We start from the raw sequence: 19042 nt of genomic DNA on the forward strand, positions 1-19042 counted from the left end.
ATCTCACATCTGTGTCAGAGATGTGTGTCAGACATTCTGCCCACTCCTCTGTTTCTGAGCAGCATATTATTTGTCACTGGCAGAAGAACAGTCTTCCATTCTCACAGTGATATGTTGTGGTTTTCATGGCTCTTGGACTCCTGAAAGCTCCTTGGATTAGGCATAAGCCTGTGGAGTTATCAGTCTAGGTTGAGGTGTCAGCCTGACAATGACCGTCAAATGGTTTAATGTATTCATGTGTGGGTCTCTTTTGGGGGTTTATTAGTTGGAAAAGATTCTTTAACATTGTTCATATTCACAATGTTTAAATGCCCCGTGCTTAATCAAGCATTCACCACAGGCCAGCTGCCCAAGCTCATCCATTCACCTCAGTTGGCACTCTGCCTGCTAGGCTCAGCAGGGACCTGTAAGTTAATTGTATTGAACGATATGTTTTTTTCCATGGCCGTCTCTCCATTTACCCTAATGGCAAACCTGTTGTAAAGTGTCTTTTGTCCTTTTGGAGCATGGTTTTAACATCACACTTTCCAAGTACCTCAGACCTGGGACCAGCACCGCCCTGTCTATTCTCCAGGAGACCTGTGCTCCTAGTCCCTGACTGTGTCACTGGATGGAAAGATAATTGCTAAAATGAGGACCATAAGTATTCGCCCAGGACATTGGTGGCTGGAGAGATTTTTTTGCCCCAACTTGTCGTTGGTGGTTCTACGCCCAGGCAGCTCCCCTTCCCATCTGTACTCTAGTGCTCCTCTGGCTGTTCTCTGTATGTGAGGCTACTCTGCCTCCAGCTGTTCCCTTTCATCAGGTGGTGGCCAGCAGGGCCAAACAGGGCTGTCCTTGCACAGCCACCAGCTGTCCTGTCATGCCCTGTGTTAACTGCAGGTCTGTTCACAACTCCCCCCCCCTCCATTTTTTTTATTTATTTGCAGTTTGCCAGCTGTACACAGGTGGCGTTATCGACACACATGAAAGACATTAGCCAACCCTTACTAGGCTCCTCCAGCGTCCATCAATGGAAGGACAGTAATGGGATGCGGAGAGATTGCCTTGAATGTTTCAATGCACTTCCTCCAGTGGGCAGGCTGCAGCAGCACTGAGGTGTCCATCAGGAGTATTATGGGGATTCTGAAAATGGCAGCAAGCTTCACTCCTTGCGCCCTCCATCATTGGACATCTGCGCATGAGAACTGTAGTCTGTCTCTGGCTGGCCCTCTGTCTGGGCTGGGGTGAGGGTGGTGGATTGGACCTGTGAGTATCCCTGGTAGATTTCAATATATTAAAGTATTTTTAGAAGCTAGGTTTAGCATGTATTGGTCAGTAGTACTGTGCAGTAATGGGGCGATGCTGTAATATCATATCAAATCCACCTGGCACCTGTCCTTACTTAACATACTACATTCTACAAGTGTTAATGCCTGTCCCATCCCATCTTGAACTTCCTCCAGACTACTTTCTGCATCGCAGAAACCATATTCTAAGCTGAAGCATTACTTTCTTGCAGGTGGTGACAAAATTGTGGATGTCATTGATGTTGCCAGACAGGCAGACAGCAAAATGAAGCTTCGAGAGTTCGTCAAGTATTACTACAAACCTTATCGGCCAAAGGTGCTGAACGTGATCAGTCTGGAGTTTTCAGACACCAAGTAAGTATTGGTTACTTTTCGCTATTAACACGTATATCCTGCTACTGCGTTGATCATTGTATAATTTGGATTCACTTACGTATTTTTAGGATTCACTGAATTTTCACCATTTGGAATGATCCTATTTGTTATGTAAATGTGATATTATAAAAGGGTCTAGACATGTATTTTTTTTCCCGATTTCACTTGGTTTTGAGAAACTCACCCCACCCGCAATAGACTTCCTCATTGCTTGTTCTGCGGTATGGGAGTCACGGGAAAACAGGAACTAAGGCTCAAAAAACACCAAAATATATCATTTTAAAAACGACAAACCTCTCAGTATAGTGATGCAGGTCTTTAGATGTTGTACACATGAAATTGTGTAATTCCGAACTTTATCCCCAACATTATAGTCCATTTTGTGCTGTTTCCTTCCTACTGTGCTGCGTGGGCTACACAGAGAAGCAGCACAGCTGGTAGAATAAACCACTCTAAATTGGCAAAGAGGTGGAGAAATTCGTTATATTAAATGAATCTTCTTGGTAAATGCCTGGTTAGTTTGGTGAACAGTGATGGGTAAGATATGAAGCTGTGTAACGTGATGAACAATACTTCCTTATTAGAGCGCAGTAATGGTGTGTGTTTTGAAAGATGAGTAGCGTTAAAAAGGAATCAGCCTTACTGGTAGAACTTCCCTGAACACTTCTTTATATCTTCTCAGGATGGCAGAGCTGGTGGTGGTGCCTGATATCGCTCAGAAGATGTCCTGGGTTGAGAACTACTGGCCAGATGACTCCTTCTTCCCCAAGCCTTTTGTCCAGAAGTACTGCCTGATGGGGGTGAAGGACAGCTACACAGACTTCCACATAGACTTCGGAGGCACATCCGTGTGGTACCACGTACTCTGGGTAAGCTGTGGAATTGCTATGCTCAGCATGATTTATATCTTCACAGACAGCAGTGTATCCCTTTTGTAAAATGTGCTAGGGTTAGGCACCAGAGTTGTTTATAGTCTTCTTCAGGGCGTTTTGCATTGACTATGTAGTCTGACAGCCCAGCTTGAATATCCTCATGCTTCTCCTGAGGTTTGTCACCCCTCAAGTGTTTTACTGTAGCACCACTGACTACATGCTGGGTCTTGTTAATTTGCCTTCCTCCGAAAATCTCCCCCTCCAGATACACTTGTGTAAATTGTTTTGTATTATTAATAATTCCATTGCACTGGAATAATGTTCTGCTAATTTAAAAAATATATATATATATTTTTTTTCTTCTCTGTCCTGAAGGGAGAGAAGATCTTCTACTTGATCAAGCCGACCCAGGCTAATCTTGCACTATACGAGGCGTGGAGTTCCTCCCCCAACCAGAGCGAGGTGTTCTTCGGCGACAAGGTGGACAAGTGCTACAAGTGTGTGGTGCCGCAGGGAACCACTGTCCTCATCCCGACAGGTTAGGAGAAGCTACGAGAAGCAGCGGTCTCCTTTTCCACCACAGGACAAAGTCAGTTTTTTTTTTAAAGGAACTTGTCTGAGTTCAAAGGGTTTAAGTTGCTCTACTGTTGCAACATTCCTCGTGTAGAGCACTATATTTCCAAAGCTCTGCTGCAGACATAAGGGCATTCAAAAACACGAGCCGTAAAGCTGCTTTTCCATTTAGCACTGAGCGGAGCAGCTAGCCTTTGATATAGCGCCTCACAGGAAGACCTGTGTTATTTGTGTCTTCCACTGTGCGCTCTGAAGGGCCTGAGTGGACCTCCTCTGTCACCGAGGACAACAGCACCACATGACGCCCACTGTTGTTCACAGAACTTCCCTACATCATATATATATATATATATATATGGTCTTTCGATTACATGGCAAGTCAAATAGGTGATGACACGCCAAAATGAATTGATGCACATCATGTAAAAGGGCATATTTAATTATTTGATCCAGTTTCTCTAGCCACAGGGTGGAGAAGCAGATTTTCAAGTTATTTATAGTGACACTTTTTTGACTTGAGGGAAACAACACAGCTTCCCACAAGGCTGCTTTTCCCAGTTGGATTGCTGGGAATGTGAAAGGTCTCTGGACTGATGATGCTAGCAGACACTGAGAGCGTGAGATTCTTAGTGGCTCCCTGCTGGGAGAGAGCCCTGGCCCAGTTCCATATTGGGTTATACACACACACACACACACACACACACAGGTCCTCAGTACATAAACACATAAAACCACCATTCCCCAGAGGAAAATGTCATTGTACAAATACAACAAATCTGTGTCTATTTCCTGATGTCAAAAATGAACGTACATTTTTTAGTAAAGAGTATTTGATCATTTTAACTGTGGCACAATGATCCATCAGCATGGGCCCACCTGCTTTTGGATGAATGTACAAATTATGATTTCATGAACTGCATTCACAGGCCCCCTGCTGTACCATAAATACCATTTCTGAAATGGTTTATTGCGGGAAGCCAAAGGCCCCTGGTAGGGAAGGTCACACGGTTGGGCTCTTGATGGCTGATATGTATCAGACAGGCAGAGGATGAGAGAGGACCCCAACCGTTATCAGCCATCCATAGAATCACTTGAGTGGCTCCCGTCCTCTCTCTGCTGGGGCCACAGCAGCTCTCTGTGCACCCTCCATGGCCGGGCATTTATAATGTTTAGGGCCTCCCAGCCCAGCATCGTCACGCCTCTGTGGATGCGCTGCTGCAACGTGGAAGGTTTTTCAACCATTTCCTAAACCCTTTGATGTGGCTGAAACACAGCTGGAGAACAAGAATCCCAAATGAAATGTTGGATTTATTGCATGTTTGTCTTCTGCCTGCTACTGGCCTTTTGCTCCACATCTGTGGGTCAGCTGTTGATGTGGTCTATCCTCCTCTGTGTTCCTCAGGATGGATCCATGCTGTTCTCACCTCTCAGGACTGCATGGCGTTCGGAGGGAACTTCCTCCACAATCTCAACATAGGCATGCAGCTCAGGTGAGCACCCAGAAAACCCTCTGTCCTCTGCTCAGTCTGTTGCCTTTCTTTACTTTTGTAGAGCAATAACATTGAAATGAATGGCTAAATACACCGCTCTTACCTTCTGCTCTTTTTAATGGCCAGCAATGAAGTGGTGGTTTCACTGTGATGGGTCTCAGCGTTGTGTGTGTTTGACCTCGGTTGCTGCATCCTCAACTACAGGTGTTATGAGATGGAGCGGCGGTTGAAGACTCCTGACCTATTCAAATTCCCTTACTTTGAGGCCATCTGCTGGTATGTGGCAAAGAATCTACTGGAGACTCTAAAGGGTGAGAGAAATACAACTTGGAGGAAGAGTTTGTTGCTGTGTCGGTGATGTCCCCTTTTGGTAACTTTCTGCACTTTTTTTTTGACATCCTTCTCATATGATTCCTGGCTTCTCAGAGTTACGAGAGGATAACTGCCAGCCCCCAGCCTACCTGACAGAAGGAGTGAAAGCCTTGATTACTGCACTGAAGAACTGGCTGAAGCGAGAGGTAAGATACTACAGGAAACCTTATTGTAGACGCCAAATCGGCTTCTTTTGTGCGTGTAACATCTGACTACAGAATAGGACGTTTGGTCACATTATATACATTCTAATGTCATCTACATTGGGCTCCTTCTATTAAGGTCAATAGTGGGCAGGTTGTATCCAATGTGTTGGTATGACTAAGACCAGGCTGGGAAACTGTAACCACCATCTGCAGACAGACTGTACGAGCCCTCATTGTCCCAACGCTCTCTGCCTCTCCTCAGGTCACAGAGCCGGCCAGCGAGGTCCCGGACCATATCAGACCCAACCGTCTAATTAAAGAACTCACAAAGGAAATCCGCTACCTGGAGGTAAGGCCTTGTGACGGGGCTGGGAGAGAGGGCCTCAAGCTGTTATGTGACTACTTGGAGCTGGTTCTAAACAATTTGTGTTCCGAGTAAAAGGCTGTCCCTCATTCTTTTTTTATTTCCATTTTTCTCTTTTTTAAGTACCAGGTCAAAGGCACTGTGTTTCTTTCAAGCTGGTTATTGCAGCGTTCTGGTTCTGTACTGACTAGTATCTCTTCTTAACCACAGGAGGAGCAGCAGAGTGGTGCTGGAGGTAGCAAGCCAATGAAATCTCAGGGAAGTGGAGGATGCCCGCTGACGCGGTCGACTCTGGACCGGGCTAGCCATCATGCTCGCAGGACTGCCAGACGGCTACGGCACCACCACCATCATCACCACGCGCCCAAGACGCCCTCCAACCTGGAGATCCTGGAGCTGCACACGCGACAGGTGCTCAAGAGGCTGGAAGTGGGACCCTTTGAGGAGGTGAGGGTATTGACACACTACCATCTCCCCCATGCTGCTTTGGTCTAACCCAATGTGCAACTCCTACACTGAGGCTAGGTTAATTATCAACTTTTGTTAAAGTAAATCTCTATGCTCTTTTCGCAGGATGCCCCGTTCAGCTCCACGGTGACGGCCAAGTTCAACAAGGCATCTGTGGCATCTGCTGCAGCTGTGGAGCGGAGCCTGGACAACAACCTACGTCTGGTGATGTGCCACGGCCGGATTATCAGGTGAGCCAGAAGAACCCCACCCCCTCCCTAGCACCCTTGGCCCCCGGCTGCCTGTGACCTTTTCAGGGAAGGAGCCAAGGATCTGGAGCCTGGGTTAATGGTTCCTCTGCCAGCCGGCGTCTCTCTGCTCGCTCGCTAAGTCCTCAGTCATGCATCACCTCCCAACAGGTAGAGCAGTGACTCACTCTACTCACCATCCAACACCTCCGGTTGGCTTTGATAATGCTCACGTTACTGGCTGCAGTGGTTACATGTTTCAACACAGAGCTGGTGTTGTACAGCCTAAACACGTTCGAATGGACCACCTGCACTGTGCAATCTTTATGTTTATGTTTATGTTTCAACTCACCACTTACATCAAAATTTTGCCTAAATAAAATGAGCTAAAATGGCTTTCAGTGCCAAATTCTGTTGTTTGCCTCTTGGCTTTTTCTCCCCTTCTTACTAGTGTGTGTATGTGTGCACAGAGATGAGCGTTGTCACACCAGGGTGAAGAATAGTCCGGTGTGGGAAGGTGAGAGGACTGGTGGCCACCAGTTGGGAGGAGTCCTGGTGAAAACAGAAATCAATGACACCATGCAGGAACGGCACAGAGACCCAGAGAGAGGGGAGATACCGAGCTCTCTCAGCAGTGAGTCTAACTGGTCAAGTCACCGGCTGTCAATCAACGGTTTAGGTAGGCTCATCTTTGAATGCCAGAGAATTAAAATTAAAAGATAAAATTCCATTGCAGAGGTATGTAATTCATCCTTCTCTTTTTTTCCTCAGAGTTTTTTGAAAGAGTGAATTCCGATCTGAGGAAAGGAACCGCGGTGTACTCCGACATCTCAGACTCTGAGTCCGAAGGGCGTTGCTCTACACAGGTAACTAATCGCACTTCCTCCCCAAAGAGCCCGGTCTCTCCTTCACACGGAGGAAGAGTTTTTAAGTTATAAAGGCTGACACATCTGTGTGACCTTGTGCAGAAAAGGGACTCTGGGAAGGATTCAGGGAGCTCAGATGAGGAGGATAAGGAGCTGTGCAGGACGGAGCGAGGCACAGGCAGTGTGACGGACCTGCAGCAGGCCAGCCAGGCCCTCAGCCACCACCACAAACCACTCAAAGGGTACGGAGACGCATGGATAAATGGACCAAATGGCCTTCTTGTTCTACGTATTCTGTATGCAATGCAATAGGAATCCAATGGGGGGACATTTAGTATTACATTAGCCACAGTGGCTGAGGAGTTATGCATGAATCATTCATTATCCAGTTGAGTTCAGAAATTAAATGAAGTTGTTCCTTTACTTGCTGGCCTTTAGAGAACATCCTACCTCGCCAACCACAGAAGAGGAGGCTGTTGAGGGCATGCTGTCCATGGCAGGGCTGCTGTACCCTCAGCGACCAGAGGAGAGTAGCACTGCCCAGGAGCCCTGGTGGTCCAGCCCAGCCCATCGCTCCCCTGACCGTGGTGCGCTACAGTCCTGAAATTCTTATAAACATCAACATCTCAATTTGACTAAGGACCTAATTCAATACATTTCAGATTAAGTAAACTTTCCCTGTGGTTGTCCTGTAGGTGAAAGAGAGCCTGCGTCAGGGGAGGAGAGCCAGGATTCAGACAGCAACTCCACACTGAGCCTTCAGGTAATGACAATAGCCAAGGTTGAATGGGTCATGACTGCACATGCTGATGCCGGCACCTCTAAAGACTGACGTCTCTATTTTGAGAGGACATCAGAATCACTCACCCTGTATTGGAATGACTAATCTTCCTCTCTAGGTAACAAGTTGGGATCAAATCAAATGTATTTATATAGCCCTTCGTACATCAGCTGATATCTCAAAGTGCTGTACAGAAACCCAGCCTAAAACCCAAAACAGCAAGCAATGCAGGTGTAGAAGCACGGTGGCTAGGAAAAACTCCCTAGAAAGGCCAAAACCTAGGAAGAAACCTAGAGAGGAACCAGGCTATGTGGGGTGGCCAGTCCTCTTCTGGCTGTGCCGGGTGGAGATTATAACAGAACATGGCCAAGATGTTCAAATGTTCATAAATGACCAGCATGGTCCAATAATAATAAGGCAGAACAGTTGAAACTGGAGCAGCAGCACGGCCAGGTGGACTGGGGACAGCAAGGAGTCATCATGTCAGGTAGTCCTGAGGCATGGTCCTAGAGCTCAGGTCCTCCGAGAGAGAGAAAGAAAGAGAATTAGAGAGAGCACACTTAAATTCACACAGGACACCGAATAGGACAGGAGAAGTACTCCAGATATAACAAACTGACCCTAGCCCCCCGACACACAAACTACTGCAGCATAAATACTGGAGGCTGAGACAGGAGGGGTCAGGAGACACTGTGGCCCCATCCGAGGACACCCCCGGACAGGGCCAAACAGGAAGGATATAACCCCACCCACTTTGCCAAAGCACAGCCCCCATACCACTAGAGGGATATCTTCAACCACCAACATCCTGAGACAAGGCCGAGTATAGCCCACAAAGATCTCCGCCACGGCACAACCCAAGGGGGGGTCGCCAACCCAGACAGATCACATCTGTGACTCAACCCACTCAGGTGACGCACCCCTCCCAGGGACAGTATGAAAGAGCCCCAGTAAGCCAGTGACTCAGCCCCTGTAATAGGGTTAGAGGCAGAGAATCCCAGTGGAAAGAGGGGAACCAGCCAGGCAGAGACCGCAAGGGCGGTTCTTTGCTCCAGAGCCTTTCCGTTCACCTTCCCACTTCTGGGCCAGACTACACTCAATCATATGACCCACTGAAGAGATGAGTCTTCAGTAAAGACTTAAAGGATCTAACGTAAAGTAACAATGTCTCCCTGTCCTTTAGGATGAGCGGAGGGCCCAGCAGCATGTGCGTAAGGAGTGTCGAGCTGAACTCAGCCAGAGGATCCAGGAGAACAAGAACTTCATGGACAGTCAGAGCAGTGGGAGTAACAGCAGCGAGGCCTGGGGGGACCAGAGCCCCTCTCGGGCTGCCTCTAGCCCCCTCTGTCTGGACCCCAGCCCAGGGACTGACTATCAGTACTGTGAGACCACTCTGTCACCCCCCCTGCACCCCTCCAAGAGGTCTGCCCCAAACACCCCACCCATCAGTAATCAAGCAACTAAAGGTTTGACTCCATATTTTTATTTGATCTAGTTAATCTATAGTAGTTGAAATGAGTGTAGCATTCTTCTTCTCTCCTACTTTTGTTATTGATCTCTGTGCAATGTTTCTTCTTCTCAGGAAAACGTCCTAAGAAAGGTATGGCCACCACCAAGCAGAGACTGGGGAAGATTCTCAAGCTGAGCAGGAACAACCACTTTTTGCTATAGCACTCAAGACCCTTATGTCTCCAGTAAAAACTTTAAGGAACAACTCGACCCCTGCCCATATACTGAGGATGCGTCTCTTTCAGCTTCGACTCTCACATTCTATCAAAAATCATCGCTTGGATGGACTGCCCTGAATCACTGACTCCACATGCTAGATGACAAAGACACGAGCGAGCGCACCGTTTGCCATGGTGAAGTGATGGTTCCGCTGTAAAAACAACTGCATGGATTCTCAGCAGTGACATTGGATTGTATATGTTCTAGTCATCAAAAGAGAGACACAGTAAATTTGGCTTTGTTTCAGAGTTGAAGCACCGCAACAACACAGGATTGTCCAAAGATGCATGGCAGTGGGCATTTAAATTACGTCTTTTGATACAACAACTTTGCATCTGAGCCACACGCTTTTGTATCTGTTTTGGCTGGTGCTTTACCCAAGGCTTGCACTAGCCCTTCCAACCAACACTACTTGTTATGCCACGACAAGCAAAACATGTTGTGCTTAAGCCGAGAATGGCAAGTGAAGATGCTGCTTTCTGCGACCTGGTTTTCATCCCCTCTTTGGGAGATTGTCTTGTGTTAGTCTGACTGAAGAGCAAGAATGGTGCTATGGTGTTGGAACAAATTTGAAATGGTGCTATAGTGTATATTCATGCTATCCTTTTTGCCTAGCCTCCTGTCACGATCACAACAGTGATTGCATTTGAGAGAGGGGGGAGATATTTTGATGCAGCACTCTAGTCACCTTGCCTTATCAGCCTCCCAGTATGTAAAAAGCTATCTATGAATCCTAATGCATTAAGCCATTCCAAAAAATACCTCTCCCACCACATTAAGAGTACTGCTTCTGTTTACTAAAATAGTTACGAGCCTTATTGCTCTATAGTTGATCACGCTATAGTTGATCATATCAAATGTGTTCCTTTGGTGCCATCTATTGGTCAAATTAGGGCAGGAGCTTGAGAGTGCTGTTATTATTAAATGTTTCTGAAACTGCAAAAAGCTTTTATATAAAGTAAAAAATGTACAGAATTTATTTACAGAAAATAAGTTATCCATAATTTATTTCACTTTCTCTTTTGGTGTTTATTGTTCTGTTTCTTTTGCTGGTATTGAATTCTGTATTGAGGGGGGGGGGGAGTTAATGACTATGACAATCCTGTTACGATGGATAGTGTAACGGATGTGGGATTTTCTTCCCTAAGAGGTTGTATACTTTGCCTCTTACATTTGTATGGGTGGATTTCAGCAAAAATTTACAAAAGATTATACACATTTCCTATCTTCTACTTGGGCTAAGTATGATACTTTGATTAAAAAAGATTGGTCAAGAATATTTGGCTGTTTGTATGAAATTGAAAGAATATTTATTTTTTTATAAATGTGTCAAAGGAAAAATCCACTCAACTGTATTTTGGCTCTTTTTTTTTTCATTAGTCCACTGTTGATACCGTCTCAAAATGTTTTGCATGTCAGCAGTCAAGTTTTCAAGATAGGATTTTCAAGAAGCAAAGTGTCACTTGCCGCATCAAGTGACACTTTGCTTCATAAAATCCTACCTTGAAAACTTGACTGCTGACATGCAAAACATTTTGGGACGGTATCAACAGTGGACTAATTTTAAAAAAGAGTGGATTTTTTTCTTTAAGTGACAGAAGTTTGCTATTAGTATGGTATGTAATTAAGTCTACTGATCCAGTTATTGTTAAAGGGTATGCTTATTTTCCCTGTCACTATATATATATATATATATATATATATATATATATATATATATCCTCATATTGGCTTGAAAGACCTCAGGTTGGATTTTGAATTGGTCTTTTTTTTGGTGATAATGCCAAAAATGTGAGCACCATGAATGGCTTGAAAGACCTCTTACATTTGTAGTGAGAGATTGCTCCAGTTTGTGTCTTTCTCAGGGACCCATGCTCTTGACTTAAGAAACGTTTGTTTTGATAAGCAACATGAAATGACACATCATTGTGGACACATTTTCTGATCATTGATCTATTCACTTTTTTTTATGTGTAGTTGGTATTACAAGTGTCACTAAGAACCCTTTTAGTTGTACCCTTGAGTCCTTTTTTATAGAAATGGAATTATGTAGCCTGTCTCCAACTTTCATTCCAAAATTGTTTGTTTTTTCATGTTAATTGTTGTCACTTCAAACCGTGAATGGTGGACAAAGTTACGACTGCTCAGGGCTGTTTGATGGTGACCGTTTCTAGACTAAGAACTTCAAATATTTAGGTCGACCCAAAGGACGCAATCTCTTTTGAATATAAAAACATTTATTTAATTTGGCACAGAGCATGCCAACAGAGGGGACCCCAAGTAAAATTAAGCCATCACTAAATCTTCACTATTCTCGTGTGCTACCTGGCAAGACATATTGCACTAACTTCCAGGTTTAAGCATGTCAAATAGCTTTAAGTACCACCCACCCAGAACGGAGTTCCCATCTTTGACTGACTTATTCTACACCCTCATGTTAATTGTGCTGCGCTCCTGTCTAGCTATTTAGCATTTTGCGGTTGCCTATAGATGCTGTAGAGATTCAATCAGAGAAACTTGACTTCTCCTACTCCCAGCCCTTGTAAATAACAACAAAGCTTCTTAGAAGCAAAGCTCATAAGTTGCTTTCCAGTTACTCAACTGTTTCACTTTTCAGCATCCAACATGTTTGATCGTGCATGGCATTACTGGCCTGCTGGCAGGGTCCTATTATCCAGTAGGCTACTATTAATTGTACAGTATTTATTTGACTGCATTTTAGATCAGTTTTACATTTGTGTGATCTGTTGGTCATGGTATGTCTTTCTATTCTGCAGATTGCTTGTTTCAACGGCTATAGGTTGTGATCTTTCAAAACGAAATAAGCTTAAGTCTTTTGACACTGTAATCTTTGAATGTTTATTTCTGTATCCCAATGTGGCCTGTAAATAAAATATTTTTAAGCAATGTTTTCATTATTTATTCCCAGTCCAACTTCAACATGCATCAGTAAGACTGGCTAAGATATTTTGCATTGACAAATACCATTGATGTGATAGCTACTCTTAGATCACTTGAATTTCATGTCTAATGTCATCCATGGCTACTGTAAAGCAGGTAAAGGACACCTGATCGTCGAGTATCTCATTCTAAAATCATTGGTATTAATATGGAGTTGGTCCACCCCTTTGCTGCTATAACAGCCTCCACTCTTCTGGGAAGGCTTTCCATTAGATGTTGGAACATTGCTCCCTGGAATTGCGTCCATTCAGCCACGAGCATTCGTGAGGCTCGACACTGATGTTGGCCGATTTGACCTGGCTCTGTCGTCGTTCCAATTCATCCCAAAGGTGTTTGATGGGGTTGAGGTCAGGGCTCTGTACAGGCCAGTCAAGTTCTTCCACACCAATCTCAACAAAACATTTCTGTATGGACCTCGCTTTGTGCACAGGAGCATTGTTATGCTGAAACAGGAAAGGGCCTTCCCCAAACTGTTGCCACAAAGTTGGAAGCGCAGAATTGTCTAGAATGTCATTGTATGTTGTCGTGTTAAGGTTTCCCTTCACTGGAACGAAGGAGCCTGGACCATGAAAAACAGCCCCAGACCATTATTCCTCTTGCACCAAACTGTATACTTGGCACTGGGGCAGGTAGCGTTCTCCTGGCATCCGCCAAACCCAGATTTGTCCATTGGACTGCCAGATGAGGAAGTGCGATTCATCACTCCAGAGGACGTGTTTCCATTGCGCCAGAGTCCAACGGTGGCGAGCTTTACACCACTCCAGCCGATGCGTGGCATTGTGCACATTGATCTTAGGCTTGTGTGCAGCTGCTCGGCCATGGAAACCCATTTCATGAAACTCCCGACAAACAATTCTTGTACTTACGTTACTTCCAGAGGCAGTTTGGAACTCGAAAATGAGTGTTGCAAACATAGATGATTTTTACACGCTTCAGCACTCGCCAGTTCCAATCTGTGAGCTTATGTAGACTACCACTTCTCGGCTGAGCCGTTGTTGCTCCTAGACATTTCCACTCCACAATAATAGCACTTCCAGTTGAGCAGGGCAGCTCTAACAGAGCAAAAGGTTGAACTGACTTGTTGGAAATGTGGCATTCTATGACGGTGCCATGTTGAAAGTCACTGAGCTCTTCAGTAAGGCCATTCAACTGCCAATGTTTGTCTATGGAGATTGCATGGCTCTGTGCTCGATTTATACATCTGTCAGCAAGGGTGTGGCTGATATAGCCGAATCCACTCATTTGAAGGGGTGTCCACATACTTTTGTGTATATATAGCGTACTGTAACTCAAACTAAGAATTTCCCTTGTACATCCTATGTATTTGTTTCCATCTACAATGTGCATGCTTGGGGATCTAAAAGTGTGAGATAATGCATGGCGGGCAGTATGCAACAAATGTAACGTGCCTTGTGTTTGTCTGCATAGAGATCCATATTTCAGCAGTAGGGGGACACATTCAGACACTCACTATTCGTATTTATTTTACGTCTTTTTAACAGGCAGGTCAATTAAGAATACCTTCTTATTAACGAATGCCTGGCAAGAGGCAAAGTCTCCTGTGGGACAGGAGGGCGTTGATTAAAATTCACTGTACAGTAAAGTGCACAGTATACTGCTAGTACTACTAGTAATACTACTGTATTACCAGTTGATTTGATGCCACCATGCCCTGCTCTCAATCTCTTCAGTGCTCACTGATCTGGAAGGACTGGAGTCTGGACAGCCTGTAAGCCAGTCCATGACCGGTGTAAGCAATATGCCTATCAGTTCTTTCAGAATCGCCTTTATTTGGATGTATTGTGCCACCAGAGACTCTGGGTTCGCGCCCAGGCTCTGTCACAGCCGGCCGCGACCGGGAGGTCCGTGGGGCGACACATAATTGGCCTAGCGTTGTCCGGGTTAGGGAGGATTTGGCCGGTAGGGATATCCTTGTCTCATCACGCACCAGCGACTCCTGTGGCGGGCTGGGCGCAGTGCACGCTAACAAGGTTGCCAGGTGCACGGTGTTTCCTCCGACACATTGGTGTGGCTGGCTTCCGGGTTGGATGTGCGCTGTGTTAAGAAGCAGGGCGGCTTGGTTGGGTTGTGTTTCGGAGGACACATGACTTTCGACCTTCGTCTCTCCCGAGCCAGTACGGGAGTTGTAGCGATGAGACAAGATAGTAGCCGCTAACAATTGGATACCACGAAATTGGGGAGAAAAAAGGGAGTGAAATTCAAAAAATTTATAAAAAAAAATGTAAATTAAATAAACAAAAAAAGAAAAAGAAATGTACTGCTGGACCAACGTGTCATAACATAAATGCACCCCGCCACAGTCAATGCTACGCAGGGCTACGGGTCATAAAGGTTGAGGGTTTGCCAACCAATTCTCCCTGCATGTTTCATTAGGCCTACACTATGATCAGAGCCAGCTACAGACAATGATCAGCTGGAGGGAAATACGATTTTCAACAGTATGATGCCATATTCATAATCATATAAAATATACAGTATATGACGAATTGTCCACCATCAGGTTTCTGTTGGTGGAAAATACCTACAGTAGAAAATATATTGTGGATATTAGATCGGCAGTCTCTCACCAGCATTTTGACCAGAAATGAGGCTTTCCTGAATTGGATCCTTTGTTCGTACCCACCGAGGCATTTCCACTCATCCCAGGGGTGCTCCAAGATGTCGCCAATGAAGAAGAGGAATACAGAGTGTGCTTTTAGTCCGACTAAGGAGGCGTGCAAACCATCCACCCTTTCCAAGTTTATTACTCACTAATGTTCAGAGACTGTAACATACTCTGTTTCACGAAATCATGGCTCTCTTCGGATATACTATCCCCGTCCATACAGCCAGTGGGGTTCTCCATACACTGCACAGACATGAAGAAAGAGCTCTCCGTGAAAAAGAAAGTCAGAGGTGTATGTTTCATGATTAACTACTCATGGTGTGATTGTGGTAACAATCAGAAATATTTCACTATTCTCTTCAGTCATCGTCACGGCCGTGTATATTCCCCCTCAAGCCGACACCTCAACGGTTCTCAAGGAAATACACTGGATTTGTGCAAACTGGAAACCGCATATCCTGAGGCTGAATTTATTGTAGCTGGAGACTTGAGGAATCTGAGGGAAATGCTACATAAGTTTTATCAACACATCACCTGCGCGACCTGCTCATCAAGTATTCTTGAACATTGCTGCTCCCCAGGACAGCTACAAGGCCCTTCCCTGCCCTCCCTTCAGCAAATCAGATCACGCCTCCATTCTGCTCTTCCCTTCCTATAGGCAGAAACTTAAACAGGAAGCACCCGTGGTAAGGACTGTTCAACGTTGGTTTGACCAGTCGGAAATCTATGCTTCAAGATTGTTTTGATCACGCAGACTGGGATATGTTTGGACCACCACCCAGGACAATGGATCTAATCCCAGAAGCTCACCCAAAACAACGGCGCTGCAGAAGGGGCAGACGGACAAGCCTCCTGGTCATGCTCCATAGACGGGAGCGGTGGGCGATGTGCACGAGTATGCTACTCACCAATGTCCAGTCTCTTGACAACAAGGTAGACGAAATTCGAGCAAGTGTTGCCTTCCAGAGAGACATCAGAGATTGTAACATTCTCTTTCGCGGAAACTTGGCTCTCTCTGCATATTATGTCGGAATCTGTTCAGCCACCAGGCTTCTCCATGCATCGCGCCGACAGAGATAAACACCTCTCTGGGAAGAGGAAGGGCTATATGCTTCATGATTAACGACTCATGGTGTAATCATAACATACAGGAACTCAAGTCCTTCTGCTCACCTGAATTCCTTACAATCAAATGCCGGCCATATTACCTCCCAAGAGAATTCTCGTCAGCTATCGTCACAGCTGTGTACATTCCCCCTCAAGCAGACACCAAGACGGCCCTCAAGGAACTTTACTATGTAAACTGGAAACCATATATCCTGAGGCTGCATTTATTGTAGCTGAGGATTTTAACAAAGCATATTTGAGAACAAGGCTAACTAAATTCTATCAGCATATTGATTGCACTAAGCGCAGAAGTAATACACTCGACCACTGCTACTCTAACTTCCGCGATGCATACAAGGCCCTCCCCCGCCCTCCCTTCGGCAAATCCGACCACGACACCATCTTGCTCTTACCGTCTTATATGCAGAAACTCAAACAGGATGTACCAGTGACTAGAACCATTCAATGCTGGTCTGACCAATCAGAAGATTGTTATGTTCCGGTCAGCCTCAGAGAACAGCATTGATCTATACGCTGATTCGGTGAGTGAGTTTATAAAGAAGTGCATTGGAGATGTTGTACCCACTGTGACTATTAAAACCTACCCTAACTAGAAACAGTGGATGGATGGTGGCATTCGTGCAAAACTGAAAGGGCGAACCACCGCATTTAACCATGGAAAGAGGTCTGGGAATATGGCTGAATATAAACAGCATAGTTATTCCCTCTGAAAGGCAATCAATCAAGCAAAATGCCGGTACAGGGACAGAGTGGAGTCGCTATTCAACGGCTCAGACACGAGACGTATGTGGCATGGTCTACAGGAAATCACGGAATACAAAAAGAAAACCAGCTACGTCACTGACACCGACATCACGCTTCCAGACAAACTACGCACCTTATTTGCCCGCTTTGAGGATAATACAGTGCCACCTTCGCAGCCCGCTAACAAGGACTGCACCCCTCTCCTTCTCCCTGGCCGATTTGAGTAAAACGTGTAAACCTCCGCAAGGCTGCTGGCCCAGACGGCATCCCTAGCCTCGTCCTCAGAGCATACACAGACCAGCTGGCTGGTGTGTTTACGGTCATATTCAATCGCTCCCTAGCCCAGTCTGCTGTCCCCACATGCTTCAAGATGGCCACCATTGTTCCTGTACCCAAGAAGGCAAAGAACTGAACTTAATGACTACCACCCCGTAGCAATCACTTCTGTCATCATGAAGTGCTTTGAGAAACTAGCCAAGAATCATATCACCCCCACCTTACTGGCCACCCTAGACCCACTTCAGTTTGAATACTGCCCCAACAGGTCCACAGACGATGCAATCGCCATCACACTGCACACTGCCCTATCCCATCTGGACAAGGGAAATACTTATGTAAGAATGCTGTTCATTGACTACAGCTCAGTATTCAACACCATAGTATCCTCCAAGCTCATCATCAAGCTGGAGGCCCTGGGTCTCAACCCCGCCCTATGCAATTAGGTCCTGGACTTTTTTTTTCTTTCTAATTTTGTTTCATCAGACCAGAGGACATTTCTCCGTAAAGTATGATCTTTGTCCCCATGTGCAGTTGCAAACCGTAGCCTGGCTTTTTTTATGGCGGTTTTGGAGCAGTGGCTTCTTCCTTGCTGAGCAGCCTTTCAGGTTATGTAGATATAGGACTTGTTTTACTGTGGATATAGATACTTTTGTACCTGTTTCCTCCAGCATCTTCACAAGGTCCTTTGCTGTTGTTCTGGGATTGATTTGCACTTTTCGCACCGAAGTACGTTCATCTCTAGGAGACAGAACACCTCTCCTTCCTGAGCAGTATGACAGCTGCGTGGTCCCATGGTGTTTATACTTGCATACTATTGTTTGTACAGATGAACGTGGTACCTTCAGGTGTTTGGAAATTGCTCCCAAGGATGAACCAGACTTGTGGAGGTCTACAATTTTGTTTCTGAGGTCTTGGCTGATTTCTTTTGATTTTCCCATGATGTCAAGCAAAGAGGCACTGAGTTTGAGGTTAGGCCTTGAAATAAATCCACAGGTACACCTCCAATTGGCTCAAATGATGTCAATTAGCCTATCAGAAGATTCTAAAGCCATGACATCATTTTCTGGAATTTTCCAAGCTGTAGTCAACTTAGTGTATGTAAACTTCTGACCCACTGGAATTGTGATACAATGAATTATAAGTGAAACGATCTGTCTGTAAACAATTGTTGGAAAAATGACTTGTCATGCACAAAGTAGATGTCCTAACCGACTTGCCAAAACTATAGTTGAACAAGAAATTTGTGGAGTGGTTGAAAAACTATTTTTAATGACTCCAACCTAAGTGTATGTAAACTTCCGACTTCAACTGTATATGTGACCAATAAAATGTGATTTAATGTTCCCGGGTTGCGTCTGAGAATAACATTGACTCTGTGACTGAGTTCATCAGGAATTGCATAGAGGATGTTGTTCCCACTGTGACGAGTATAATTTATCCAAACCAAAAAATCTGGAAAGCGCAAACCACCGCATTTAACCACAGCAAGGTGACTGGGAACATGGATGAGTACAAACAGTCCAGTTATGCCCTCCTTAAGGCAATTAAACAAGCAAAACGTAAGTACAGAGACAAAGTGGAGTCGCAATTCAACGGCTCAGACATGAGACGAATGTGGCAAGGACTTCAGACAATCACAGTTTCTAAAGGGAAAACCAGCCACGTGATGGACATCGACACCTTGCTCCCAGACAAGCTAAACACATTCTTCACCCTCTTCAAGGAAAACACACTGCCACTGCCGAGGACTGTG

General features: G+C 45.3%; 1 protein-coding gene across 3 annotated transcripts in view; it reads left to right on the plus strand.

The window, feature by feature from the left end:
• The window catches only part of kdm7ab (lysine (K)-specific demethylase 7Ab), a 34970-nt gene extending 22511 nt beyond the window's left edge, over window positions 1–12459 (plus strand). For 2 of the 3 annotated variants that reach the window (XM_020481089.2, XM_031823009.1), the window contains exons 5-20: window positions 1502–1643; window positions 2347–2533; window positions 2912–3074; window positions 4512–4599; window positions 4804–4910; window positions 5026–5117; window positions 5380–5466; window positions 5692–5928; window positions 6055–6179; window positions 6647–6855; window positions 6948–7042; window positions 7145–7284; window positions 7481–7629; window positions 7738–7805; window positions 9007–9289; window positions 9406–12459. In XM_020481089.2, coding sequence (XP_020336678.1) covers window positions 1502–1643; window positions 2347–2533; window positions 2912–3074; window positions 4512–4599; window positions 4804–4910; window positions 5026–5117; window positions 5380–5466; window positions 5692–5928; window positions 6055–6179; window positions 6647–6855; window positions 6948–7042; window positions 7145–7284; window positions 7481–7629; window positions 7738–7805; window positions 9007–9289; window positions 9406–9494 — 2261 coding nt within the window. In that variant the 3' untranslated portion in view covers window positions 9495–12459. The remainder of the gene's footprint in view (window positions 1–1501; window positions 1644–2346; window positions 2534–2911; window positions 3075–4511; window positions 4600–4803; window positions 4911–5025; window positions 5118–5379; window positions 5467–5691; window positions 5929–6054; window positions 6180–6646; window positions 6856–6947; window positions 7043–7144; window positions 7285–7480; window positions 7630–7737; window positions 7806–9006; window positions 9290–9405) is intronic. The other variant, XM_031823007.1, reaches the window with a different exon arrangement.
• Window positions 12460–19042: the final 6583 nt, after the last annotated feature.

The sequence above is a fragment of the Oncorhynchus kisutch genome, linkage group LG4 (assembly GCF_002021735.2).
Source record: "Oncorhynchus kisutch isolate 150728-3 linkage group LG4, Okis_V2, whole genome shotgun sequence".
Taxonomy (NCBI): Eukaryota; Metazoa; Chordata; class Actinopteri; order Salmoniformes; family Salmonidae; genus Oncorhynchus; species Oncorhynchus kisutch.